Below are 27838 nucleotides of genomic sequence, written 5' to 3'. Positions count from 1 at the left end.
GGTAACAAAACTACAGCAGGGACAGACAAGCAGAACATTTTGGGACAGCTCCTGTGTACTTGGAGCAGTCCTGGGGGCTAAGAAGGCAGCTGAATGCTGTGCTGTCTCTTTCCCATATTGGAACAGCTTTCTTAAATTCAGACTGATCAAAACCCATCTTGTTTTTGCAAATGGGTGCAGAAAGCACAGAAGACCTGTGACAAGGTTGGCTGTATCACCCACCAACCTTCAGTACCTGTGAAAGAAGCCAGGAACAGCAGCACTGGTGATGGAGCACTGGAGGTAAGGACCGCGAGCCTTCAGAACCATTTGCTACCACTGCAGTTCATAGGAACTGCAGCTGCAGCCCTTGCTGGTGGCAGCAAGAAGAAACTGAGCAAGTACTTCACAGGTATTTCTCCACAGTGCCTAAAGAATTGTTTTTTATTGTAGCTACTTTCTCTCCATCCTTTGTCCACCAAAACCTTTTTCAGCAATTGAATTAAAACCATACAATAAAAATGGACAAAACCCAGCTTCAAACAGCTTTTCATACACTTCTTAAGCATCTTCAATGGGGATTCTGAATTTATATTGCCAACTAAAAGAGGAAGACGGCTGCAAAATATCCATCCCTTAATAAAGCATCATGAAAGCCAGATTTCATTCCCATGTTCTGTAGAACTCCTCCCTCTCTCCCAAGTGCCTCAAGATAAAAAACAATACAATCCCCCAAATCAGCAGCCTTTGACAAACTACTTGCTCTATCAACTCTTGGAGCATTACTAGACATTTTTAGGTTAGACTGTACAACAGTTTCTAAATAGCATCTCTAGCATTTGGACATTTGTTCAAAACACCTTTTATCCCCGCCTGGAGCAGCTCCAGCATTTCCCACTGGCAGGTGCTGTACAGAGCTTGTCCCACACGCACTGTGCTGCCACACGTCCTACACCGGAGTAACTGCAAGGAGCAGCCACGTACATGAAAACTGGCACTCCAATGTAAGGAAACACGAGTGTCCCCTTTCCTTATGCATCATCCAGGGTTATGCACAGTGACTAAAATTTCAGCTACACAAAGTCCCAAGTGCTGGCAGTGACATACCTGATTCTCAGCCAGTGCCTTTCATGCATCTCAGGTGTTCACACTTAGCAAAGTGAGGTATCTAACATATTTCAGAGAGGTGGAGGTATCAAGTCTGTTCAAAACCCAAACTTGTTAAGATTTCATCAATACTGTGCAAAAACATAAGCAACTATTCTAAATGAAAACAGAAATGAGGATTTGTATGTCATGCTGCTGTTCTAGTTTTATATAGCTTAATGTGACATTCCACAAAATTGGTGTCCTTTGCTACTCATTTGGCATCTCTTAAATATGGAAGATTTAAACTTCCAAGAACAAAAAATTAAAAACTGGTTAATTGAACTTTATATTAAAAAGTCACAGTTCTTAAAAGGATACTTCATACATCTGCACCATTTTGATGGTGAGCCGTCAAAATCATCAAGAATTTATCCACAATAGTTTTGCTAATAATATAGGCACATAGTGGCATGTAAACTACACATGACAACTAGAACAGCAAAGGCACGATCTGGTTTGGTTTTTCCTACCTTTCAAGATGTTGGTTAATTTACAAAGAAAAATATTCTATACTCCATGCGGAAGTATTACATTTATATTTTACAGCACAGGACCATTACAAAACTGCTGTCATCTGATAAAATGGGTCACTTAAATAAAATAATAATAATAATAACATAAAAATATAGCAGCTTTTTGCACTGAGGAGCTGAATTTCTGAATTAAAGGACAACACGTGTTCTCTCATCTGTCAGGTTGAGAGCATCTGAAATTCTCTATGTATCTTCTTGTCTACAGAAAGCACTGCCTGCACACTGAAGGTAGTTAAAAGTTTTCTGGTTTGCTATTTTCAGCTTTTGTTTGTTTTTCAGATGTCACCTAAGACTGCAAAAGTTAAGATGTCTGATAAACTACCAGTTACTTCTCTACTACCAAAGCAGGTTTAACCAGTGATTTAACTGGGAACCTGACTGCAACCCTCTATGAACTGAGCCTGTTCAGATGTCTTTGTTCACGCCTGCAGACTGAACTCTGTTAGTTCAAAGGGAATCACTCTAAGCATAACTGCTGTCTCATTGAGAGAAAGGAACAGCAGCAGTTTTAAACCAGAACACAGCCCTCAGCAACTTAAAAGTTAAACCTAATGCAGTCATTTTAAAGTGTAATTTCTGCCCATGACTCCAATAATATGACAGTTCTGCATTTCACATAGAAACGTTAGAGTAAGTAGAAAACTTTAGTTTACAAATGAAGATGATCTTTAAAAAAGACATTCCATGTAATTACCTTAAATAGTTCTTTTATGCACCATTCCACATTGTGGAAAAGCTGCAATATGCAGTCTGGACTCCACAAGTTAAAGAAAAACAGAATTATATGTATTGGCACAAATACTTACATCTACATCTGTACAAAGTAAAAAAAGCTGACAACCCTGTCCCACCAGTGCAGCATATTCAACTGCTCTCCAACACACACTTCCTGTGACTGCCAACAAGCGACAGTGAGCTGGGAACTGAGTCCTCACAGTGTGGTGCCAAAAAGTTCCAAACTGCTTTGTCAGTCTCTAAACAGAGGAATCAGAAGAATATCCAAAAAAGTGTCAGTCCACTCAGCATGCTCAGAGGTCACTGTAGCTGCACTCTGTAAGCTCCTATGAGCAGCTTTACCTGCAAAAGCAAACAAAGGTTTCCATATCAACACTGGTCACCGGTAATTGCTGTGTTAAACACTCCTAATGTAGGAATGGCACAAGAAAAGGCACACAATTGCTACTGACTGAGAAAGGAAAAAGGGAATTACAAAGTCCTTAATAAAATCAGTTTACAGTAGCCCTACTGAAATACGGATGGCTTGTTAAAGGACTCCAGTAGAATACTGCAGCATCAGGTGGTGTTTGAACAAGTTAGCCCCAAATCTGAACCAGACAAACATACTTCCATCTGAATACACCTTTTTCCACTTAAAAAAAATTAAAGGAAAGTACAATAAAAGATGTAAGACTATAACTTCAGTGCAACTTTTAAATCTAGAGATCTAGAAAATTTACTGGTGTGTCTTCCTAGGATTAAATAAATGCTACCAGAACAGGATTCATCTTGCAACATGTAGTGGGGAGTATTGCCCAAACCACCTGTAAAATGCAACAGACTATTTAAAAAGCAGAGTGCATACCCTAGTAAGTATTTCCAACACACAAGCAAAAACATCTGTATGAAAAAAAAAGAAGAAAGGTGGACACTCCACATATCTTTCATTAATTCATTATTAAATCATTAAGTCATTAAATTCACAACATAGATGGAGAAAATGAATGTTTAGCTGGAACATTAGTTTACCCTAGTGCATGAATTACTCTGACTGCAGCATAAAAACATACAATTATGACAGAACTAACCCTTGGCAATGCTCCTAAGTTCTGGCAATGTCACAGGATGGAACTGTAACTGATGGAAACTGGGATAAGGAGACAGTGGAAAATCCTTAGTTTTACATTTGCAACATACAGCTAGAAGCATTCAGACTATGGAAGAGTTACTGTACAACAAATGAACATGCACATTTAATTTTGAGAACCTTTTGTACCTTGGCAGTAGGAGCTTCTGTCAACCGTATGAAAAGCTTGTTAAGGCCTGCAGTAGGGCTGAAGGAATAAATAAAGTGACTATCCTACAAGGAAAAAGAAAATGGACAGAGTTAATGGTAGGCTATGGCTTAGAGAGCTGTGTAAGAGGACTAACAGAACACAACATTTTCACTTATGCTTTTTTTGAAAGAACATTGTGTATGATGCAATCACTGAGAAAACAAGAGGACTTCAAAATTGTGCACAGTGATGCATTTAATAAATTTAAAAAAAACCCCAGAAATTAATTATTAGAACTCTGAGGTAGGTTGGTAAGAAAATATTTAAGAACTTACTTGGGTCAAAAATGTGAGAGGCTTGGTCAATAAGAGAAGAAGCCTCAGTCCCAGAATCACAGAAGGGTGGAGGCTGGAGGAAACCGCTCCAGGGCATCTAATCCAACCCCCTGCTCAAGCAGGGCCACCTAGAAGCAGGCTGTCCAGCACTATGCCCCTGACTTTTAAGTCATAAATTTTTACAGAATCTAGCACAAGCAAACTTTATAGTTCTCTCCATATACAAAGAAAATTAAGTTTCATTTTAAGAAAAACCTTATCATGATAAAAAATATGCTTCATCACAATACTGTAAATTCAAATTACGGCACTGAGATTTCCCAAGCTGCTCCAGGAAGACTTAATGAAGCAGTTTTACCGTCAATCAGTTATATGAAAAGATTTACCAAAAATACAGGGAGCTGGAATTTGTCGTTTAAAACCACAGCTTGTACACTGCATGGTCCACAGAGCCGAGCAATAACTTCTTTACCAAAGAAATTTGAATGGAAAATAAAGAGAAGAATTCCAGATCCTGAAAGGGAAGGCAGTTCAGTCACATGAATTTGAAATGAGATACAGTATTTAGAACTGCCTACACTGGACCTTTGAAGACAGGTACACATACGTATACATAAAAACCGTTACATGGTGTATATATATATATATATATATACATATATATATCTAAACAAACGAACATGCAAAAATCCCATTTCCCAAGGCAGTGGATCCAGAAAACTTGGCTTGGCCACCAAGTTAAGGACTTTTGGCAGCAGAACTAATTTAATGTGGCTATTAGAAAGGACTGCAAAATAGAAACAGCAATCCTCAGCACAGTTCATTTCTGTGGTCTCGGATTTACCCAAAGAGACTTACGGAATTTAGTGTGGTTTGGGTCTAGTCAAGAATAGACAACTGAGACAAGTCAATTACAGATCTTTATGAAATGCACTGAAATTCAATAAGCAGCAACTTTAACTACCCACAAATGCTTCATTTTAATACATAAACTTACATGAAGTTTCTTAATTCTGTAAGATGAGATACCTATAATCAAGAACTGGAAGACTTACCCAAAAACTCTGAACAACCAGAAAACTGAGCAGACATAACCACTTTCAATCTTAGTTTAAGTGGATTCTAATAGTCACACTGATTTATCACTTCAAGAAAGATCGGTATCAGTAGGTATTTCCCTGACATACTCATCAAAAATGACTTTTAGCTAAGCCAAGCAGCAGAGAATAGCATCTGAATTCCTGGAAGAATAAAGAAACATTCCCAAATACCTTGGGAATTTGATTCCCAGCCTTTTCAAAGGGTTTGTGGGCAAAACTAAGTTGATTGCAGCTGCTTCCTTTTCCTATTATTTCTAGGCTGCATTTGTCTCAGGGCAGTGCTGGAGCTACATTCCAAGCCTCCAGGACATGACCTACTGTCTACAAAACAAAAGGGTCCACTACAAGATTTTCTCTATTCATCTAGTAAGCCTAGATTTTCCTGAATCATTAATTCTAAGGTAAAGGTAAAGCACTCCTTTCCTGTAATGCCTGTCACTGAGCTAATGTAACCCATGAACAGAAAGAAGCTGATACTCTGTACATGGCAATTAAAAAAAACTTTAAAAAAAATACACACAAACCCTACCCATAATACATCAAAATACAATTGCTCTCCCTATGCTCCAAAATTAGGCATTCTTAATGTCATGTACTGCAAACTCATACAAAAATAATTTTGCATAGGAGATAATTTAAGACAGGCTTTAAATATATTGTTCTACCTCTTTTAAACAAACAAAACCCCCACCACCACAACAAACCCTTCCCTACCTTCTGGCACATTTTGTGGAGGTTTATAGTTAAAATCCATAGAAAAGTCTGGCCCTTCACAGAGACGATGACACGCAATTGGGAACACTGGCTCCAGCAAAGCAAGGCGGGCTTCAAAATAATTCCTGATGGTATCTTCTGCTACATTTAAGAGTCTGAAAGACCAAACAAGTGAGGCCTGTGGTTCACACAGTAAATTGTTTTACCAGACATAGGCTTGGTGAGAGCTCACACACACACATAAAAAAAGGATTCCAGATGACCCTTTTAGATTCCTGATTTTCAGGAATGAATGTCTTCATCACTAGCATTGATGCATAGATGAACCAGAGGTCCCAATATTTTGTTAATAAAATAATTTATCAACAATCTGTTTGTGAAATTCAACTACTGGGTCCAAAAAAATAAAATATTAATACAAATGCACTACAGTAGATTAAAAAAAAGAATCTAACTAGCCACATATTTTGAAGGCTTTTTATAAGGAAAGATATCCCAGAAACATCAATATATACCTGGTGGGTGAACAAACATCACCACTTTCCCAGCCTGACTGAATTAGCAATCTGCCTGCAAGTACAACATAAAAATAAAGAAGTACATCCCTCTATAATTTTACTGGCAATACTACTGGAAAAATGCAGTTCCCAGTTAAATTCTGTGAATAACACGGTGAAAAAGTAGCAATACTACCAACTAAAACAGGCGAAGTGGGGGTTTTGTTTGTTTTTTGGGGGGGTTAGGGAGGCAGGGGAAACAAGCAGCCCAGCCTTCAAAGAGAGACCACATTTCCCACTGGTGTCTGGCACCTTTGCAGGCAGGTTACTCAGTAATCCTCTTCAGAAAGCTGTTTTGTAAGAAATGGGTTTTACATGTTTTAGCACAGCAAAGGTCCCACCTGTGGCAGCTTTGTAGCTTTTTCAGTTCTTATTCAGAGCACACCTCCCTGCCCTGCTAACAGACTATCATCTGCAGAATCTAAAACTTTGGTGTTTCACTGGAAAGAAACAGCAAGAACTGCCATGCCAAAGCAAGCCCCAAAGCCCACATAGCCTATTTTCCAGATGCTTGACAAAGCCCTATTAAAGATGAGAAATTAAACAGTCCTTTTTTGGTACACTGTCCTATTTTCCAGCAATCTGATTAAGAGCCATCCAAAACTAGAAACTGCAGCCAAATCACATCTCCTTAGATCTACTTAATCCCTTCTAAAATCCCATGTATTTGTGACCACAGCATTCTGCAACGAGACCCATGATTCAGTTTTGCTGTGCAAAAATATTCCTCCACTTCAAACCTATCACTAGATCATTTAGTAGAATGTCCTGCAGAACCTGTCTCATGGCTTTGGGTTATTTTCTGTTGTTGTTTTCTGATTTTAGATTTTGATCTTTTAAGCATTTTATTTTCAGTTCCACTACTACTATATTGTCCTCCTTTCCAACTGACAAAAAGCACTAAACTGGTATGCTCAGGTAATGAGTCTAAAAGCTTCCTGAATTAGCAAGAGCTGTGTTACTCCCTGTATAGTTCACATCAGCACAGTGGTACCCCCTGGACATCAATTTGCATTCATCAATATTTAATTTCAACTGCCACTTCACTGGCAAAATTACATGGTCAAGATCTTCTGAAACCTCATTATTTGGATTAGCCAAAACTAAAGGTGGCAGATGTCACATAGGAAACAAACCAGAAAAGGCATCAAATAGTGAATGAGTGACAAAGTCTCACTACACTGAACAGCAGACACCAGATCACTTATCTGAATGCTTGCTGTTACCTTCAACATCTTAACTAACAAGTCGTGATTTGCTTCCCTGAGCAAGAATGAGCATACTCCATTCACCCACTTCAGCTGCCCCTGCTCACTTTAACAAGTTTCCTGTGTCTGAAAAGTAATTATTAGGCTTTATGCTTTTAGCACTTTTGTTTTTCCTTTTAGCCTTCTACAAGAGAAAAACATTCCTTAAGTGTTCATCTGCTCATGACAGAAGTTTGATACAGTGATCTACAGTATCAACAAACCTTACAGGGCACTAAAAACACTGGCATCATAATACTTTCCTCCTGGTATGAAACTGGATCCAAACATGTTACTTCAGCAAAAATCAGCAGCACAAAATCTAGCTGGAAACCAATCGCTGCTGGTGCACCCCCACGATCAATGCTGGGTCTGGTCCTGTTTAACACCTTAATTAATGACCTGGAAGATGGTGCAGCGAACCCTCAGCACACTGGCAGATCAGACAAAACTGGGAGGGGTGGCTGAGACCCTCTGGTGTATTTCTGCCATCCACAACATACCTTGACAGGTGTGACAAGTGGGCTAACAGAAACCTCATGATGTCCAGATATCTTTAAAAAGTTTCCAAGGACCTGACAACCTCTCTGAGCAACCTGTGCCAGTGCTCCATCACCCTCAACAGGAAAAATGTATTTCCTGACACTCAGAGGTAGCCTCCTGTGTTCCAGTTTGTGTCCATTGCCCCTTGTCCAATCACTGGGAACCACTAAAAACAACCTGACTCCATCCCCTTCACCCTGTCGCTTCAGGTATTTTTTGACTGATACACATTGACCATTACAAGGCAGTTTCTGTAAAGACAGATTTAAGAAGTCAGCTCATGGGAAGCACAGGAGATCTGAGGTAGAAAACAGCCAGGGCTTTCTATACACTGGAAGAGAATAAGCTTGGACTACAAACTACTTCATAGATTGTCTTAGATTACATAGATGAATCATTAGGACTAAATTATGATGAAACAAGAAAGAAATCTTGCACTGAGACAGTGTTCTTCCAGCATTAACTATGCATTCAGGGCAGAATCTCACCTGCCCCTGAGACCCTCCCTGAGTCTTCTCCAAATTTCAAGATTGCTGGTTATCATTTTCTGCCCTAATACATTAACTATCAGTATTCCTCCAAATGGATATCTGAAGAGCTTGCTCCTTCTCTGTATGTCTTAGTTTAGCTCAGTGTATTTTCACATGACCATATGACATGAACACTTCACATGTCACATACCATGCACTGCTCTTCAGCCATTCTGCATGATGATGATGATGGTGATTTCCATCATCTACTGGCATGAAAGCTTTATCCCTAGCACTTTCAGCTCACAGTTGACGTTTAAAGGTCCACCAACATCACAACCGCCTGCACAGACTTTTCATGGTGTTTGTACTTGGTGTTCTTTTGTTTCATTTTTTTCCTATGCTTTCTAGCAAGGTATTTTATTTGGCATGCCCTACTAAGAGCTTACATTCAATGGTCCAGTGTTTATACACTTGTAAGTTTTCATGACTGCTGTACCTTTAGTTAAAGGAATCTTTCACTTCTAGGAATTACCTTTTTCTCCTTTCCATACTATTACTCAGTGGTTGAGCACGTGTATGCCAATTCTGTTAGCTCACATGATTTTGATTTCACATGATTTGTTAGTTAGCTTTCTGCCCAAATCAGATCTGTTTTCTTTCCTGACATTTTCCCCTCTTTTCCTTGACTTAAACCAAAATTATGACATGCCTAGTATTGCAAACTTCAGCAGAACAAACTTCCAAGTACAGTTTACTCACGTTTCCAAGTGGCTCTTGAGCTGCTCATATACCAGTACGTTATTGCACTGTTTAGCAAAATGCATGGCACTGTTCTGATGCTTGGACAAAATGTTGCAGTCAGCTCCGCTTTCAATCATGAGCCGCACTATATCAGAATTCCCTCTTTTACAGGCCTGTGTGGAAAGGGAGAAGGTGCAAGGACAGAAAACAGTGATAAACCCATCAGAACAGAGCATAACGTGAGAGTAAGAAGAACTGCAGAAGTGAATTAAAATTCAAACTTTGTTACAATTCAGAACTATTAACTATTTGCTCTGTGAATGGTAACACAACTTGAAACTCAGGAACACACTCCATAAATATTTTATCTTTATCCAGGCAATACTACAGACCCAATCCTACAGAAGCAGCAACACTCAGGATTACCAAGCAGACATAATTAGAAAAAAAAAAATTACAAAGCAAACCCCAAAGTTGTGTGAAAACATCTGATCTGCTGGAGTTCAGTAACTGTACATTTTCTTGCAATTGTTTACCTGAGTAAGTATGTTTTTGTAGAACTATTTAGAAATTATTAAAGTAACATTTCCAAGTGTCTGTTTTTCTATGCATCTCAGTTTAAAATGGTACTCTGGGTATGCAGTATATTTACAGAATCTGTCCCAGACTGGTGTGTAGCTATGTCAGACAGCCACTGTTATCCTCTGTGCAAATGTTCAAGGCTGTTCACTGTTACTTACAGCAAGAATTTCAGGGCACATCAACCAAAGACTTACAAAAGCACAGGAAAATCTAAAAAAAGTTTTACTTTGAAGAATGCAAACACACTCTTGGTCACTTGTTTTCAAATACTTCATGCAGACAAATTAGGGAAAGGCACAAGAGATACAACATTTTTATCTCTGTGAGGCCTTTCAAAAGTCAGCTTCTGAAATTTATCTCTGCTCTGAACTTTGATCTGTGCCTTCAATCCATATAAGCTTCCATAAATAGAACAACCCACCTGTTGTCCTCAAACCAAAAAACCCAGAAAAATCTCACACCACCTGACAGAAAGGAATTGAGTGTTAAGATTTTTTTTTCTCTGGTAAGAAAAGTATGAGAAAACTCCTAAGGTTAAATAAGAGTGACTTGATAAACACACTGATATGTTTATCCACAGAGAGCTAACCTTCTACTTGGTGTTCTTTTGTTTGGTTTTTTTTCCTATGCTTTCTAGCAAGGTATTTTATTTGGCATGCCCTACTAAGAGCTTACATTCAATGGTCCAGTGTTTATACACTTCTAAGTTTTCACAATTGCTGTACATTTAGTTACTGGACATGAAGATCCTATTCTCTGTATCTACATCACAAAACAAACACCTGGAATAAGTCACTGTAGGCTGCTAGTCAGTTTGTATAACTGTGCATCAAAGACTATTAAAAACTTTAAAAACAATGACGGTCAAGACTGAAGTTCATGGAAGTAGTCAAACTATGAAGAGATTTTGGATTGAAGTGGCTGAGGAAACCACAAGTGAGTTCTTGTCTTCAGAGAAAATGCAAAATCCCCACACTTGTTAAGCCTTACAGAAGGCAGAACAGAAACAATACCGCATTGTCTGGGCAGGAAAGCTTCTGTAACCTCTTTGGCAAACAAACTACACTAACAGCCTACAAATAAATACAGCAAGTTTATCCAAAGGGGAACTTTGGTGAAATTCATTGACATAAAGAAAAAAATATTAAAAGCACAGACTGTTTTAAGAGTATTAGAATTTTCCTGTTACAACAAAATTTAAAAACAAAAAAATCAAAATTTCCTTTGTGACTGGGGGAGTAATGGTGAAGAACAGGCACTGGGAATTAGACTGCAAATTGGCTATTTTATTTCTGGCCTGCAATAAAACAGCAAGTGTCAATCACAGTAACACACAAGTGAAAGATTTTCCTTTCTGGAATTTCTCTCTTCCTACTGACAATCTCATTATCTCAGCTGGAAGACCACATCTGCATTTCTCTGAGCCAAACAACGGAAGAGGATGATGAGCCACTGCATGCTGAAGGCATCTGTGTTTATTGTTTAGATATTACAGTACCTTAAAGGAATGGATTAAAACTCTGCTTAGAGTAACTATGAATAGTATTTTTATTTCAAATATGGTACGTGTTCCTGAAATGAATTCTACAAAGACGTTTTTAGTTTGGCAAAAGTATTACTATTAAACCATGTAAGGACAAACACGGAATTTACCTTCATTAAGGCAGTTTCACCACTGCTCTGCTGCATGTTCACATATGCTCCAGCTTCCAGAAGAATAGCTACCGTTGTTAGAAAATTCTGGGGAAAAAAACAAACCAAAACCACAACACAAGTAAATAAAAAATATTCTGATTTTGTTTCAGAATGTAAAATGACATTTACTTAAAATTCATCCATAGAATGCAAAACATGAGTCATGACACAATTAACACTGTTCTCTCCCATGGCTAATAAGAGCAGTTCAGACTTAGGCAAGTGGATGGCCGTAATTGTTTACAATTCTTACTTTTTTTCTAAATCTTGCAATAACAAACATCACAAGAAGGAAGCAGTGTATTTGCACCTGCCACCAAACTGGAATGAGGCTCCCTTCTGGCCTTCTATCTCCTGTATGTGGGGAAGCACATGGACCAAGCTGAACAGAAGAGTGCTCTCATGAAACCCTGACTTGCTCTAACTTACTGGTTTAGCTGGTCTTAGTTTGGGAAGAGATTGCACTCTGTGGGATCCACTGCCCAATTGCTTTAAAATAGCAAACCCGGTTTAATCAGAGATTTTCTTTCTAAGTCTATCCAGTTTGGATTCTGTATAGCCAGATACCATAACACGCAATTCTAGCACAAGAACAAACAGACAAAAAATTCAGAGATACCCTCTGCCTCCACTTTTCCTCCTATGATATTCTCCGCTCAGGGCATGGTTTGTGATCAGAACTTATTTACACTACAATAACCACAGCTGCTGAAATTATGCATTTAAGGTCACCCTGTTGTATGTTGCTAACTACTTTTTAGGCATCATCCAAAGGTAAAAAAATGTGTACCACCTTTAAACGTAAGTAAAAGACCCCAGAACCCCAAATACAACAATAACCAAGCCAACCTTTTCAGCTGCATGTATCAATGCAGTTGTTCCATTTTTCTGTCTACCATTAACTTTAGCTCCTTTCCTGATTAGCACCCGCAGAAGGTCATCGTGCCCTCCAGCAGCAGCAAGCATTACCAGGGTCATTCCACTTGCATCCTGGAACAAGAATCATTGCCATGAAAAAAAGCAAATACGTCAAGATAAATCAAAGCTGCAAGACAAAAACTATAAGCGCATCAAAAGGTTTCACAAAGATTTCCCTCCCTGGCAGAAGAATTCACACATACATGGCTGCCAGATACGAGCGAACTATCACCTCCCACTTCTCTGGTCTGCAGGTCTCACACTCTGAGCTCCATTATCTGCAAAATCTGTAACATTTGGAGGACCAGAACAAGAAGCAGGAGACCCAGAATGAAGCAGGAAGAAAAGCTGTAAGGTATTTGAGGGTGGGGAAGACAGCAAGACCATGGAAAATAGAAGTCAGCACCCCTGCAGAAAAACCACTATGGCTCAAGTCAGCTGCTCCCACAACACTGCTTTTTGATTTTCTCAGAGTGTAAGTGCAAAGACAGTTTGTGACCAGCCAGTCTCCTCACTCATTCCTGCATTTTTCACCAGACCTTACAACTCACAGAACACATGCTAGCCTCAGTAGTTCATTTGCCATTTTCCCTACTACGCTACATAAGTCTTAGCACAATGTGGAGTTCTCAAAACACTACGTAATACAACTACCCAAGATCACCAGTGAAAATACTGCTACTGGAGATTTTAAAACTCAAAAATGGAACTAGAGTACTATTTAACAGGAAAATAGATCCTTGAAAGTAAACCCAGTAAGAACACAGCTGATGACAAATTGGCAGAAAACTAATTATAAAGTGAAGTGGTCCCTGTGTGTCAAACACCTTCCAGGTTTTTGGGGGTTTTTAGAGTTTTGTTTCCCATGTATAATGTTTTATGCAATTCAGCCACTTGAACTGATGTTCACTGTTCCTTATAGCATGCATAGTTCCACATTTAGTCAGTTAAATACACCGGGCAAGATACCTGGAAAGCTACTCGGATGGTTCTATCAAATTTCATTTTTTCTTGGAAGAAATGTATAACAAATACTGAAACTTCCAAGTCTCTACTACTTTTTGACACCTTGTGCTTTTTTACCTAGGTGAGATGGAATTCTGCTACAACAGAAGAGGGGAAAGCTTTTCAAACAAATCAAAATTTGTATTCTTCCCTCCTACTGTCTTCCAATACTTCTACTTACCTCTTGATCCAGATTATATTCTTTATTTGAAGAAAGCGCCATTTTCACTGTCATGTAGTCTCCACTTTTAACAGCATCTCTCAGGAGAGCTAGAAAATAAATTCAATGCTATTATAGGATATTTCCCTTTGAAATGTCAGCTAAGAAATACCCCCTCTTCCCAGAAAATACTCACTACTTGATATTGGTTCTGTTGATACATGATTCTCATCTTCTCCATCAAGATGCTTCTGGAATTCTTCTAGTGTCAGCCATTCTAACTGCATGTCCATACCCAAACTTAGGACTTGCTGCTTGCCATCTATTATGTATTAGATTTTGTGGAAGAAAAAAAAGGTCAAATAAGTAATAAATTGCAAATTTTCAAGCTTGCCCTTGCTTCAATGATCAGCAGCTTAACATATTACTGCTGCTACTTTTCATTCAAAAGAACTCTGGCAGCCAGCATGGAATGGTTCTCAGCAACAAAGGCTATATTACAAACAAACATAAAATGCTTTTACTTGAAAGAAACTGTTCATTTGTTGTAATAAATAAGGCTGAAGTGATTAAGGGAAGGTGAACACTCCATCACTGTAGTAGCATAAACACCAGAAACACACTGAAAAGGTATCAGTGAGTTTCAAAAGAAAACTTCATTTCACCCCCTGCAGAGGCAAGAACTGGAGCACTAGAGATGCAAGAAGGAATGCAGAAAATCTCAACTACCAGTGTTCTCCATTTGACACAAATCCACTACTTCTCAATCACCTTCTGCAGTAATGCAACTCCATGTGTCTGTTTCATCTCTTTTATTTCTCCTTCCTTGTACACCTTGCTCTTTTAATTCTTCTATGAATTTATATTCTAGCAAAGAGTCTTCTCTTTTGCAGTTATTCTCATAATATTCACTTTTTTTTTCTGAAACTACATTAAACAACTCAAGTGTACTTCTGATGTCCTTAATTCCTAGAATATTAAGACAGTTACCAAGAGTGATTACTTGAGCCACTAACAACTATTACATAACAAAATTTAAGTAAATGATCAGCATCCATCTAGAAGAGATCAGTTCTCCTTCTGTAAGTATTGGAGCACAGGAGCAAGCTTAACATAAGACAAAAGTCAGGGAGAGTTAGTCCACCTCCACCTAGCCTGGCAAATCTGAGTTCTGACTGCTTTCAACACGGTACCATCTTCCTTTTAAGAAATGCAGCCTAGAATTATGCATAAATTACTACTTCTAAAAAATGGTTCAGTATATCTGTGATGACCACACAAAGGACAAGTGCTGCAGAGAACCAATCATTAACAACAATGATTAATAAACAATCTATGCCACTTTCAGAGAAAGGTGTTTCTCTAGCAATAGCTGTTTGAAGTATCATAGCACCTTCTATATCCATTCATAATTGTCAAAGGTGCAGCTACCTAGTTTTCCTCAGCTCATCCTCATCAAACTAGTGAAGGAATTTATCCTGAAGAAAGTAATCCAGATTTGTTCTGAGATCAAGAGCAGTAATGCTAACAATCCATTATACTATCAGGGATAGAAACAGAACGTAGACATTTTTCACTGTGTATCAAATAATCCAGTTCTGGTGATATTTTACAGGTTGTATAATATAACTCATCCTTGTGGCTAGAGCAGGAGGCAAGAAGTTTGTCTGATGGGAACCTCTCTAGTTTTCCTGAACAGAAACACTATATATGCATAATATTGTCAGAACACTTCTGAAAATAGTCAATAGTTGGACGAATTCCTCTAAAAAAAAAAAAAAAAGGGTTACTATTACATGCCAGAGAAGCACAGTTGTCAATATTAATTTAAAAAGGGTGAAATCTTGACTTGTCTACAAAAATGTCAGACTTCTATATACTTCCATACTTCATACATGAAGCATATATTAACATTCTCATGAAGCATATATTAGCAAAGCCATTAACCAGAAGACTTTTGCTTCCTAAAATAAAAGCACAATTCCTTATTTCAGGGGGTGGGTGTGTGTGGGTGTGTGTGTGTATGTGTTACAAACCTATACAATACCCTGTAGAAATAGGAAGAGAATGCCCTGAAGAGTCATTCCCTGCTCCGTTTTAAGCAGTTAGCACTTACTTTTTAGGCCCTTCTGTTCTTTTCTGCTTTTTTCTTCTTTTTCAGACTCTTTTTTTTGAGATTTTTCTTTCATTTCAGTTTTCTTTACTTCTTTTTCCTAAAATTGAGAACAAAGATCAAATTTCAGTGGTAGAGAAAAAATGGAAAATAAACTCCTTTCACCACTCTAACAACAAAGTATATTTACAATGAATAACTACTATCAATACAATTACTACTACTGTATGTAACAGACTTGTAGACATTCCTGAGAATTAAACAGGTGAGTCAGGAGTTAAGTCTGTGAAGGCTTCTTCCCTAACAGAAGAGGTATTATTTCCTGAACACAGTTACTTCAATTCATATTTTTACTGCATCCCAGCCATTCAAGTTGCTTTATGGAAGAGCTGCAGATATGCCAAAAACAGCACTTTTGAAGGAAATTCAAAATGATGAACTTCTCATTTGTTCCAAATACTGAACCTGAATAAGAAGAATGTAATTATTTCAAAGTATTTAACAATTTTGTGGCACCATATTTGAAGCATTATGACAGCATTGACTTGAACCTCAACTGAAAAAACTTGACATTTGGACACAAAAGGTTCCAAGCTTTCCAACTTACAAAGAACGCCATGGCAACAGTAATTTGTGAAAAACAGACATTCAGCAAAATCCACCCAAACTCATGATATCCATGCAGAAGTCAAAGCTTAGCAATATCTAGTATCACAGAAGAACTTTACTGTAGATGTAGATATATAATCAAATTTGCCAAAATGGAATTCAACTGTCTCTACCAAAGTCTACCTTTCTCCTCCTGTAATCTTCTCTCTCCACTCAGACAGCAAATTTACTGCCGAGTAGGTTGGACACTAACCTGGCACAGGGAACAGCACTGGCTCTCTGAAAAACCGCCCCAAAAGAAGTCCTCACAAAAATTTACATATATGCTACCATCTCTCTGACACAGGAAAAACCTTAATTAAAACAGATTAATTGGGTGTATCATTAGGTTTTAGCAGAGCTGAGACATTTCATTGTTTTCCTCACCGCCTCCCTTTCCTCCACAAACCTCGGCTTTTGATCGCTGACGTGATTAATGCTAACACAGACAGCTGTCAATCCTGGCAGATGCTCAGTATTTAAGAGGAAATCCATAACTGATTAAAGGGACTACCAGGTATTTGCTACAGTGGGCTGTTAAAATCAGTAATCCTGAATTCTATTTCAGATTTCTAATACAGATCAGATGCACAGTGTACACATTTATTTTTTGGGGTAAATGAAACGGAAGGAATGGTTCAGCATGCAAACTGACCCCAAACAGAAAAGACTGTGTTATAAATTGACATGGTTGCTGCTCTGTAAGCAGAGTTGCATAGGGAAAGACAACTACCTGAAATATACATGACGACTTTCTTTGAAAGATACCATCTGCTTGGGCCAACAATTCAGTGAACAAAGAAACCCCTGCTGAACTCTCCACCAAACCCACCCATGTAAGTCCACAGCTGCTCCAGAGAATAACTAACCAGTTACAGAAAACACTGTTTAAGCCTTCTACACTCAAAAGAAGCGAGGAGCAGAATGCCTTCTACACTTCCCTGGTACCTCAGAGCACGACCTTCCATGGAGCACAACCATAAAAAAAGCATAGAGACACATTACTGAGAATGCTGACTGAAGAGCCATAAGCAAACCCACTTTCTTCTGCTGTTGATTTATTCATGGTCAAGGTGGCAGGATTTTTTTATACCACTGGTAAACAGAACAGAATTCCAAAGATTTTTCCTATTCTTGTCTCTCTCTTACAAACACTATAGCCTCAAACTATAAGTAAAATATTTGGGTAATAAAGGACCATACCACTTCAACTAATTAAATAGCCTCCAACACTGGCCTGTGCCTCAGAGTAATTCCTTGTTTTCCAGAGCTTTCACCACTAAGATCCTCCAAAAACACTCTTTTGTGTAGCTCTACTCTGAGATTAAGCCATGTAATACTCTATCCCCAAAATAACTTATTTAAGGTGACCTACTCCATACACACAACAATCATAAGCAGAGGACCACTGCTGAACCTGCAGAAGAAACTTTCTACCATGGAATTATGGTTTCAGAAGTGGGATATAGGCCAGTAAGTATCAAGGTGTTTTGGCTGCAATTCTGTTAAATCAGAACATGGTTGCTCTGAGCAAGCAATGTTTTACGAACTGCAAACTGTATTAGAACAGTCTGAAGCAGCTGAAAGAAATTATATTCCCAGAAACATTACAAAAAATGTTTATTTTTGTCATAATTTTTTTCTTTTGCCTTTATAGTACTGCTTTTCTTAAAACACTACTGCATTAAAGAAGGAAAAATAAATATGCTGGTATTTGCTTACCTCATTTCTTACAACAGATACAGCATTTCTATTTAATATGAAACCATGTCATGAAACTAAGCATTTTCTATAAGCTCTCCAGGAATTCTAACAAGACAAGCCTGCTGCACAATTATCTGGGAGACCTGGGCTTAGAAGTGGTTTCAGCACTCCAGTTCTCAGGTAGGTGCTACCACATGTAGGCCCTAATGGACTGGCTGCCATCTGAGAGAGCAAGTTTTGCAAGAGCAATGCTGTTCTGTCTTACTACACAAGCAGAAAAAAGCCAAATGAGGAAACTCCTGAAGGTGGGCATGAACAGAGCTAAAACCAACAGCATGCCTTGGAAGAACAAGAAATTTCATTCCAAGATGGCATAGTAAACAGAAGAAATTTATCCTTTCCCATTTAAATATGCCCTCCTCTCTAAAGGGGGGAATGCTTTAGGAATGTTCAGAATCCAGAAATTTTCCAATCTCTGTTAAACACTGTGCAGTGGGTTAAGATCATGCACCTCAGTACCTTTCCAATTTTTACTTTTCTCTTTACCATCATGAACAGTCAGGGTTTGAGGTATCTGTACCTCGAAGATGACTGATTTTATCCCCAGCCCCAACCCTAACACCCTGTGCTTACCTCTCCAGGTGAATCAATGGGCTTACACACCCTTTCATCAGTGCTCAATTTCAAACCCTTCTGCACTGGTGAAGGAGCAGGTGACACCTTCTCCAACTCTCCTGGTACTTTTTCTTGACCTGTTTGCTTTTTGTGCATGCTCTTCTTCTCTAAATAACTATCCTGAATTTCTGCTTTTCCACCTTCTTCTCTATAGTCTTCTGCTTTCTGAACTTTTTTCTTCTTTCTTTTAACCCTAGCATCAACACTATCATCTTCATTACTTGCTGATCCATCAAGACATTTATCAGTAATGGGATCTTTTTCATCAATTTCTTGTTCTAATCTCTCTTCTCCACTTACTACCTTTTGTTTCTCATCTTTATTTTCAGCATTTAAGTTTGAATTTTCATTATCAGTTCCTTGATAAAATGTATCATCTACAGTGCTTGATTCTGAGTCAAACTGAACATCTCCATGCTTCTCCTTCTGTGTTTTTTTATTTTCTTTAGAATCCTCTTTAGGTTTTATTTTTACATCTTTAACTTCTCCCTTCTTTTTCTTGTTTTCTTTAGCATCTTCTTTCCTTTGCTTCTTTGGGTCCTTTGAATCCTCCTTGGTTTCTAAAGTCCTTTTTTTTGGCTTTGAATCTAAAACCAAAGTATCTGAGGCATTTTCACATTCTGTTTTAGGTTTTTCCTTGAGTTTTGCAGACTTAGATTTCTTCTTCTTCAGGTCATCTGAACTTTTATCCTCTCCATCTTTTGACTTCTTCTTTTTCTTCTTTGGTGAAACATCATCTTTTGTTTCACTTTGCCAGTCACTGTCAGACTCTGCTTCAAATATATCATCATTTAGAGATAGTTTCTAAAAGATAAAGAAAAAAAATTAAAGTTTTTCCTTCCCCAATAAACTATCACTTTGATACAAAGTATACAAAAATGGTAGTGGTCATGCTTGGGAAAGTAAATTTTTAAGCACTTTAATATTTTGATCCCTGCCAAGGTCATTCATCATTGCCAAATTGCAGAATGGGATAATACAATTCTAGCTTACTTACCTAAATTACATTACTAACTGCTTGGATGAGAATCAGTACACAAACAATTCAACTAAACCAATTATACATCCAACAACCAGATTCCAGAACAGAACTAAATCTTAGCAATTTTACATCAAAAATAATTGATCTGATTTTGTAGTATTTATCTACAGGTTTCCCAGAAGCAAAGTATCAGTTTTCAAAAAGGATCCTTACACTGCTTTTTTCAAACTAACTGAGCAGTTAAAAAGAAGAAAAGAAAAAGCCATATTCTGCCCTCTGGCAACTAATCTTTCTGCATGCCTCTCTTATCAAACTTAACATGTAAAACCTCACTGATCTCCTACAGAAAGCAGGAGGGTCATTAGAACAGTGTGCCCAGCTTCAGTGACAAGACAATATGCATGTGGGTAGGGAAAGGGGGTTATTTATGTTGTCAAAAACAAACTAAAATGACCATACTTTACTTATACAGTCCCATCAAAAATGGAAATGAAGTTTAAATAGATTAAGTCTACAAGCAAACTTGTCAACAAAAAAATCCCTACCAGAGAACCACAACAAAATTAAGTTTCCCAAGAAACAAAACAGTTTTAGATGAGACTCCTTAAGTCTTCTTAATTCCACATTTCAAATGCCTTCCCTTCTCCCCTCCTCTCATTAGCGGAGTCTAGATAATGATTATGTCTTCAGTGTAAGATACTGAAAGTTGAAACACACCTGTATGTCTTTTTTAACAGGTTTAGGCTTATTATCCACAATCTTTTTTCTGAATTCAAGCAGCACTTCTTTGCAGTCTTCCAAGTGAACCTCTGGTTCCCATGTATCATCATCAGAGGTGTATCCTTTCCACCGCACTTTATAGAGAATTTTACCCTGTAAGAAAAACCCACAACATTTAATACAATACAGCATAGTATTGCATCAGCTAGTCAGTTCTTGAGGATCTCAGGGGATATACAGTTTTGTGTATATTGAAATTAGTATCTCTGTAGTTGGAGTAGTTTTATCCAAAATAGTTGCAGTATGTAACATTTGTTCAGAACCACAGCTGCAATGTACATATCATAAATTCCCAGTCATTTTATCAAAATTGATTTTCTGACACTTGTGAAACTATTTTTTAAAAAGTTTTGGTATTTCTTCCATAAAAATTTCAAGCTTGATTTTTTTCTCTTTACTGAATAACTTGATATAAACCCTTAAGACTTCTAATGAATTAACACCATTCACCAAGCTTTATACTGGAATTCATAATTTATGCTTTATTTGTAATCAATTCTATTTTTGATAAACTGAAATACCAACAATTAGGAAAAAACCCCAGCAATGAGATCAAGTTAAACCTAGACAAAAATCTGCGTGTGCATCTCAGTGGAGTTACAAAGATCTTGGTAGAAGATTACATACAAAAATCTGAGACCAATTGTTTCAACAGTGTTTAACTTCACTGAGGGACAAAATTGCACCTTGTAGCTTCTATCTAGTTTTTTCTACTAGATTAGGAAGTTCTTTACCATTAAAAAATTAATTTTTTTAAGCAAATGTACTAAGGAAAGCACCTCTGGAGAGGCAAAACAGTACCACGTTCTTTCAAACATGGACTGATAATGCTCTGAAAGACCTTACAGTGCTAACCAAGCCTGGAGAAAGAAAGCTTCAGAAGAACTGCATTTGGCACTTACTGTTAAATGTACATGCATAAATTTTTTGCCTGAGCATAATTAACCTTTGACCAAGTGTATATACATGCCACTAAACTTTAGCAACCAACTAACCAACTCTATTTACAATCTTCTGTATTTTGCTTCACAGATATCTAAATAAATAAATAGCCTATATTCAAACACATTAGTTTAACAGTTCTCTTAAAATTTAGCTTAGCCCTACTCTCTTGATTTAGGAATTAAGTTTTCAAAATCATATTTGCCTGTCTCCTCTTTCTTCTAAAGGGGTTACTTACGAAATAAGCAACTAGTAACTTTCTTATTACAGTCACAGAGTGTGTTAGGTTATAAGAGATCTCCAGAACTAACAAGTAAAACGCCCTCCCGAAGCAGGACTGCCTGCATCAGGCTGCTCACATACCTGCCAGTCAGTGTACCTATGCAGGTTTCCCTGTGTTCCACCTTGTGTCCACTGTCTGTCTCACCTTTTCCCTGTGCACCCCTGAGAAGGATGTAATTCTGTCCTCTCTACATCCTCCTGTTAAATAGATACAGCTATTACAATGATCTCCCCTGATTCTTCTCTTCTTATGGCAAAGCAAATCCAGCTCTCAGCTCCCTAACTGTTTTCATTATCCTTCTCTCTGGTATGTGCATGTCTCTTCTGTCCTGGGGAGCTCAGAACTTCACACACTACGCTGGATGCATCTCAGCAGTCTGAGAAGAGAGGAAGAAGCATCTCCCTCGATCTTCTGGCTACGCTCTTGGATGCTGCTGGTCTTCTTTGCTCAAGAACTGCTGACTCATGTTCAACTTACTTGTCTGTAGGGACTCCCGGCTCCTTTCCTGCAAATCTACTTCCTAGCCAGCTGGACTCTCACCTGTCTGGTGGCACAGGATTATTCCATTTCAGCTGCAGGACTTCTCCTAGCTGCAGTTAGGTGCACCCTTGTAACTCAGGCAAAAAATGAGCTACAAATCCTTTTTTCATTAACTGAGAAAGCTGCATAAAATAAAGTGTAATGCAAATGCAAGACCATTTGGCTGTTGAATGAATACATCCCATACATGGAGAGTGACAGAAAGATGCAGCTTAGGAGAGTTATACAAACTTCAGCTTAAGTGAAAACAGAAAATACTGATTTGCACACTGAAGAGACACAGCCTTCCACTCACCTATCAACACTTTTACTCAGTACTGTTATTTTTTTCCTCTGTTATCCCTTAGAAAAAATACAATGCTTCCAAGCATTTTTATACTGCTCTAGCTTCTGTGAAAACTAGTGATGGGCTAGATCCAGTTTGTATGGAAAGCAGTACTACCACATCATTAAACACCAGAGTTAAGGTTTCCCACTTCCACTGGGGAACATCACAATTTGCACCAGAGCCTGCTGCTTTATTATAACTGAGGTGCAGTACAAAAGGCTTTTGAGATACACTGAGAGACTACATTTCCAAACTTTCACTGCTTGTTCTCTTAAGTAGGACGCATTAATGTTTTATTTATCCACAGGTCTAACTCCCCAGCCCAATCCCAAGCCAGGAGTGCTGTCTCTCCTCCTACCGCTACTATCAGACCCAGCAACACCAGTACTGTGAGTGAGAAGAACTTCCCTGTGCGAGGACTGTCACTTCTGTTGTGTAACACAGAACACCCGACCCGCCTCATGCCAGCTGGACAGTGGCTGACTCAGTCTGTGGTGACACATGGCTTTCCCCAGCCATTTTGGAAGTTAGAACTCGGTACAAGTTCCTGCCTTGCCCTGCACTTGTGAAGCCCAGGAGCACAGGCCCTGCTGCAGAGCAACCGAGAGGGCACCTGATGCATTTGGAGCTCACCCACAAAGCCACAATCAACATGTGGTGGTACACCCACGTGCTGAAGCTCATTGCACTGGAGAACTCAAGCACATAGAGCTCAGAACGTGCTGCAGAACAGGCTGCTTGGAGGAGGATGGAAAAGGGACACCCTGTTACCAGCACGTGCCAATGACATTTTTAAGAGATGGTACTTGATGTATTCCAGTACTCTTTATTGGTATGTCTCACCACCATGACCACTACCACCTAAACCTACAGATTTTAGGTTCCATCACTTGGCGGGGGGGAGGGGGAGGGGGGGGCGTTGGTGGAAAAAGAAACTAAACGAAACAAAACGAAATTAAACAAGAAGAAATTCTCTTGTTTTCAAGTCTGACTTATGTTGACCAACACTTCACACAAGCAAAGCTATAAATACGGTATTACCCTGAGAGCATAACATAATTTTAAGACATCAACATATTTCAGCTAAAGTGCAATTTAATAACATCACAAATATCGAAGAAAGTGCTGATCTGAAGGTTCTCCAGCCTAAGGGTTTCAAGACTCTGATGTTTTACATGGAATTGACAAACTTTATAATGTCATGTACCAGAACGAAGCCTAAAATGAAAAACATAAAACAGTTAAAATAAAAATCTTTCAGGCACAACATCATAAAAACTCCCTATAATGATTATTTTTTCTATTTGAGGTTTAGGAAAATTTTTCAAGAACTTCAACTAGTCTAAGTTGCTTTCAAATAAACAAATTAAGGTTTGGTATTTCAGTATAAACAATACAAGATCACTAGAGCTTATTCTTTTAATTAGAAGAAGACTCTTATTTTAGGAGGTCTTCCCCTGTTTTGTAACCCAGTGAACAGTCTCTGGCAACATACCTTGAAAACAGCTCTAAGTTCTCAGTTATAGTCAACCCTGCCCATCTCTGCACTAAAACATTTCACATCAAAACAGCAGCGCAGTTCAGCCCTAAGAGCCAAGAGTAGTTTAACAATGCAGACAAACCCCAACAACTTAGTAAAGAGATATCTTTGGCTGACGAGATTGAATCTGGAGTAAGGGACAAAAAGCCTCCTTGCACCACTGCGCACAGCCTATTTTAGATTGCAATTGTAACGGGATTACTCTTTACGCGTGGTCCTCGCCCAGTGTAAGAGACCCGCGCACTCACCCCCTCGGTCTTCACGTCAAGGATCTTCTCCACCTCGAACACGTCCTCCCCCTCCTCCTCCTCGTCCTCCTCGCTCTCGCCGCCGCCAGCCTCCCCGCCGGCTGCTACCGCAGCACCCGCCGCTTTGCCCGCCCCGCCGCCGTCTCCCTCCCCGTCCTCCCCATCCTCCGCCGCAGCGGCCGCCGCCGTCTCCTCCTCTCCCTCCGCCCCCTCCGGCCTGGCCGCCGCCGCCTCGGCCCCGCTACCGCCCGCCGCCGCCATCTTGGGCCGAGTTTCAAACGACAATGGCGCAAAGCGGCTGCGACACCCGCGGCCGGGCGCGGGGGCGGGGCAGGGCCGCCCCAGCCAATCGCCGCGCCGGCAGCCCGTGACGCACGGGGCCTCGTGCCCTCCGCGCGCGGGGCGGGGCTCGGAGGGGGCCGCAGGGGCCGTCACGGTGCGGCTCCCGGTCGTGGGCGGGGACAGCTCCCTCGGGAGGGGGCTGCTCCCTCGGGAGGGGGCTGCTCGGAGCCTCTGCGACCTGGCCTTGGACACCTCCAGGGATGGGGCAGCCGCAGCTTCTCTGTGGCCTTGGACACTTCCAGCCGTGCGGCATCCGCAGCTTCTCTGGGCAGCCTGTGCCAGTGCCTCACCACCCTCACAGTGAAGAATTCCTTCCTAACATCTAGTCTAAATCTCTCCTCTGTAGTTTAAAAGCATTCCCCCTTGCCCTATCACTATCTGCCTGTCACTCCTCCTCTTTTTTACAATCCCTCTCTAGGAACAGGAAGGTGCTATAAGCTCTCCCTGAAGCCTTTTCCAGGCTGAACAACCCCAACTCTCTCAGCCTGTGTTCATAGGAGAGGTTTGCTCCAACCCTCTAACCATCCTGGTGCCCCTCCTCTGCACTCGCTCCAACAGCTCCATGTCCTCCCTGTGCTGGGACCCCAGACCTGGATGCAGCCCTGCAGGTGGGGTCTCACCAGAGCAGAGCAGAGGGGCAGAATTCCCTCCCTGGCCCTGCTGCCCACGCTGCTTTGGATGCAGCCCAGGACACCTCTGGCTCTCTGGGCTGTGAGGGCACATTGACAGCTCATGTCCCGACTCTCATCCACCAGCACCCCCAAGTCCTTCTCACAGGGCTGCTCTAAAAGAGTTCTTCTCCCAATCTGTACTCATGCCTGGGATTGCCCCAACCAAATGCAGCATCTTCCACTTGGACTTGCTGAATCAAAGGGATTCTTTGCCCTCAGCTGGATGAGGTTTTGGGGAAATGCACAAGGAAGATGTACATGGCCACCTCAGGACAAGGTCCTGCTGTGGCATTGATAGGGTTTCTTACTAAGGAAAAAGAACTGCTTTTAATTTCATAGTATTTTGCATGTAAAAGTAATTGGCAAGTGTAGCTTTTTTTAATGTAACATGTAGGAGTGAGAAAAAAAGTCTTGTAAGAAAAAGCAAATAAACCACACACTATTTGCTTATTCCACTGCCTTTTGCTAGAGCCAGAGTGTGTTAATACATTGTATCTCAGAAACAGGTCCTTAGAGAACGCACATCACTGAACCAAAACTTGGGTTTTAACATGAATATGTACCTTCCCATGCGGGAATACATACCCATGCGGGATATATTGTTGCAAGAGTGACAGCTGTACTGAAGAAAAAAAAAAAAGTCTTCATATTTTTGCCAGCACTTGCTTTCTAAGGTAACTCTAGTAATGGAGCAATTGACCATTAAAAGACTAAACAGCAGATTTGGAAGCTAGTTTATCATTGTCTGTATGAGGGAGTCTTTCTAGTTCTTAAGAAACCCATATCCAGCTCTTCTCAAAGTGTAATACAAATATTTCCTTTGTATTTTTACTAAAAGAGCCAATCTCTTCCATCTTGAGAACAAGGATTCAGATCACCTTAGAAACAGAAGGACATCAGGATATCCCTCTTGGCAATGTCCTCTACATGATCAAGCGTATCTACTACATCCTTAGCACGTTTGCTTAAATTCTCATGAAAACCCCTATGAAAAAGATTCTGCAGTTGTCCTTAGTAACCTCTTACTTCTGTGTAACTGCTAGGGAGCATTCTTCATTTGCAAGGGCAGTATAAGGCATTACCTATGGTACTGTGGAATCTCCTGCGTCTGAATATTTTCAAGGGATGGACAAACAAGTGTGGAGTATGTTCCACACACACTTGATTGCTGCTGTCTGCCCCGGAGGTGCAGCACCGCCCCGGGACTGGCCAGACAAATCCAGACTTGTTTTAACCATGTGCTCTGAACCCCTTTGTTCCAAGCGCGGGTAAAACTGAAAGTAACTCGGACTCCCCCGAAACAGAGTCCGATTGGCTGGTAATCCCGGGTCCACCCCTAGTTCTGCCCTTTCCCTTCCCCCGAATAAAAGACGAGCCGAGCAGGCTCCGCCCTCTCTAGCCTTGGCTCTCCTTCTGTTAACAACTGCTCCTGTTTCTTTCTCGGGACGGGAGGGGTAAGACAAACAGGACTGAAGCACAAGCTTGAGCTGTATTTCTACCTCTTTGCTTCTGCTATTGACATTGGCTTTACAGCTATCACTTGCTGCATTTCGGAGCCACCGAGTCGCTGGATTGCCCGTGCCGTCTCTCTGGGCAGCTCGGGGCTGTCTAAGGTGCGTAAGGGTGAGCTGAACGACTGAGCAGGCTGAGAACATTTGTCACTTGATCCCTCAGTGCAAGCCATTGTGCTGTCTCCAACTACATTTCCTCAGATCACAAAGTACCAAAGTGTTGCTCTGTGCAGCTCCTTAATTTAGAAGATGTAGTGTCCACCCTAGGACAAGTGTGTTCATTGAACACCTGTGAAAAGCCCATTAAATTAAAATTAGTCTGGTTTTGTTATTAGGCTTTAGTGTTTGGTCTGGTATAAAACACAATTAATTTGTTTGCTTTTCATCAGCATAAAATCAGAATACAGTGTTAACAGCAGGAAGAAAAGAGAACTCTCCTCCTAACAAAACTGACCTATGAATTCACAAATTGACCTATGATCAGTAAGAAAAGCAGTGCAGTAGAAAAATATCTGTTCTGCTGTTTGCATTGCAAGGCACACTGTAGGAATTACAAAACCACCCAATTAAAAACACTGATATGTTATAAAGATATTTATTAGTTCCTTGTTTATCACACTCTTGTATCTATCAAAACATCTGCCATATTAACTGAATTGTTACATTATGCTTTCTTTACTGTGCCATTGAAGTACGTGAGAGTTTTGCAGAAATCAAAACAAAGATGTTATCAAAGTACTTTACGATGTGCAACAAACCAGAATTTAGAATAAAAAAATTAAATATTAAGGTATTTTAAACAGTTA

The 27838-nt window shown here is 39.8% G+C and overlaps 1 protein-coding gene across 1 annotated transcript; it reads right to left on the bottom strand.

Moving 5' to 3' along the window:
• Positions 1-404: 404 nt before the first annotated feature.
• Positions 405-27205, bottom strand: MPHOSPH8 (M-phase phosphoprotein 8). Its single transcript, XM_039555506.1, has 14 exons — positions 27021-27205; positions 24509-25028; positions 20565-20720; positions 18824-19669; positions 15842-15938; positions 13922-14047; positions 13747-13835; positions 12492-12632; positions 11601-11687; positions 9384-9538; positions 5805-5959; positions 4377-4504; positions 3655-3738; positions 405-2738 (listed from the first exon to the last, which is right to left on the bottom strand). Exons 1-14 carry the CDS (start codon positions 27203-27205, stop codon positions 2697-2699), a joined length of 2811 nt encoding a protein of 936 aa, XP_039411440.1. The 3' UTR covers positions 405-2696.
• Positions 27206-27838: the final 633 nt, after the last annotated feature.

This window comes from Corvus cornix, chromosome 1 (genome assembly GCF_000738735.6).
Source record: "Corvus cornix cornix isolate S_Up_H32 chromosome 1, ASM73873v5, whole genome shotgun sequence".
Lineage (NCBI taxonomy): Eukaryota > Metazoa > Chordata > Aves > Passeriformes > Corvidae > Corvus > Corvus cornix.
Note: the sequence above shows the minus strand (reverse complement) of the source record. Positions and strands in the feature narration are given on the sequence as shown.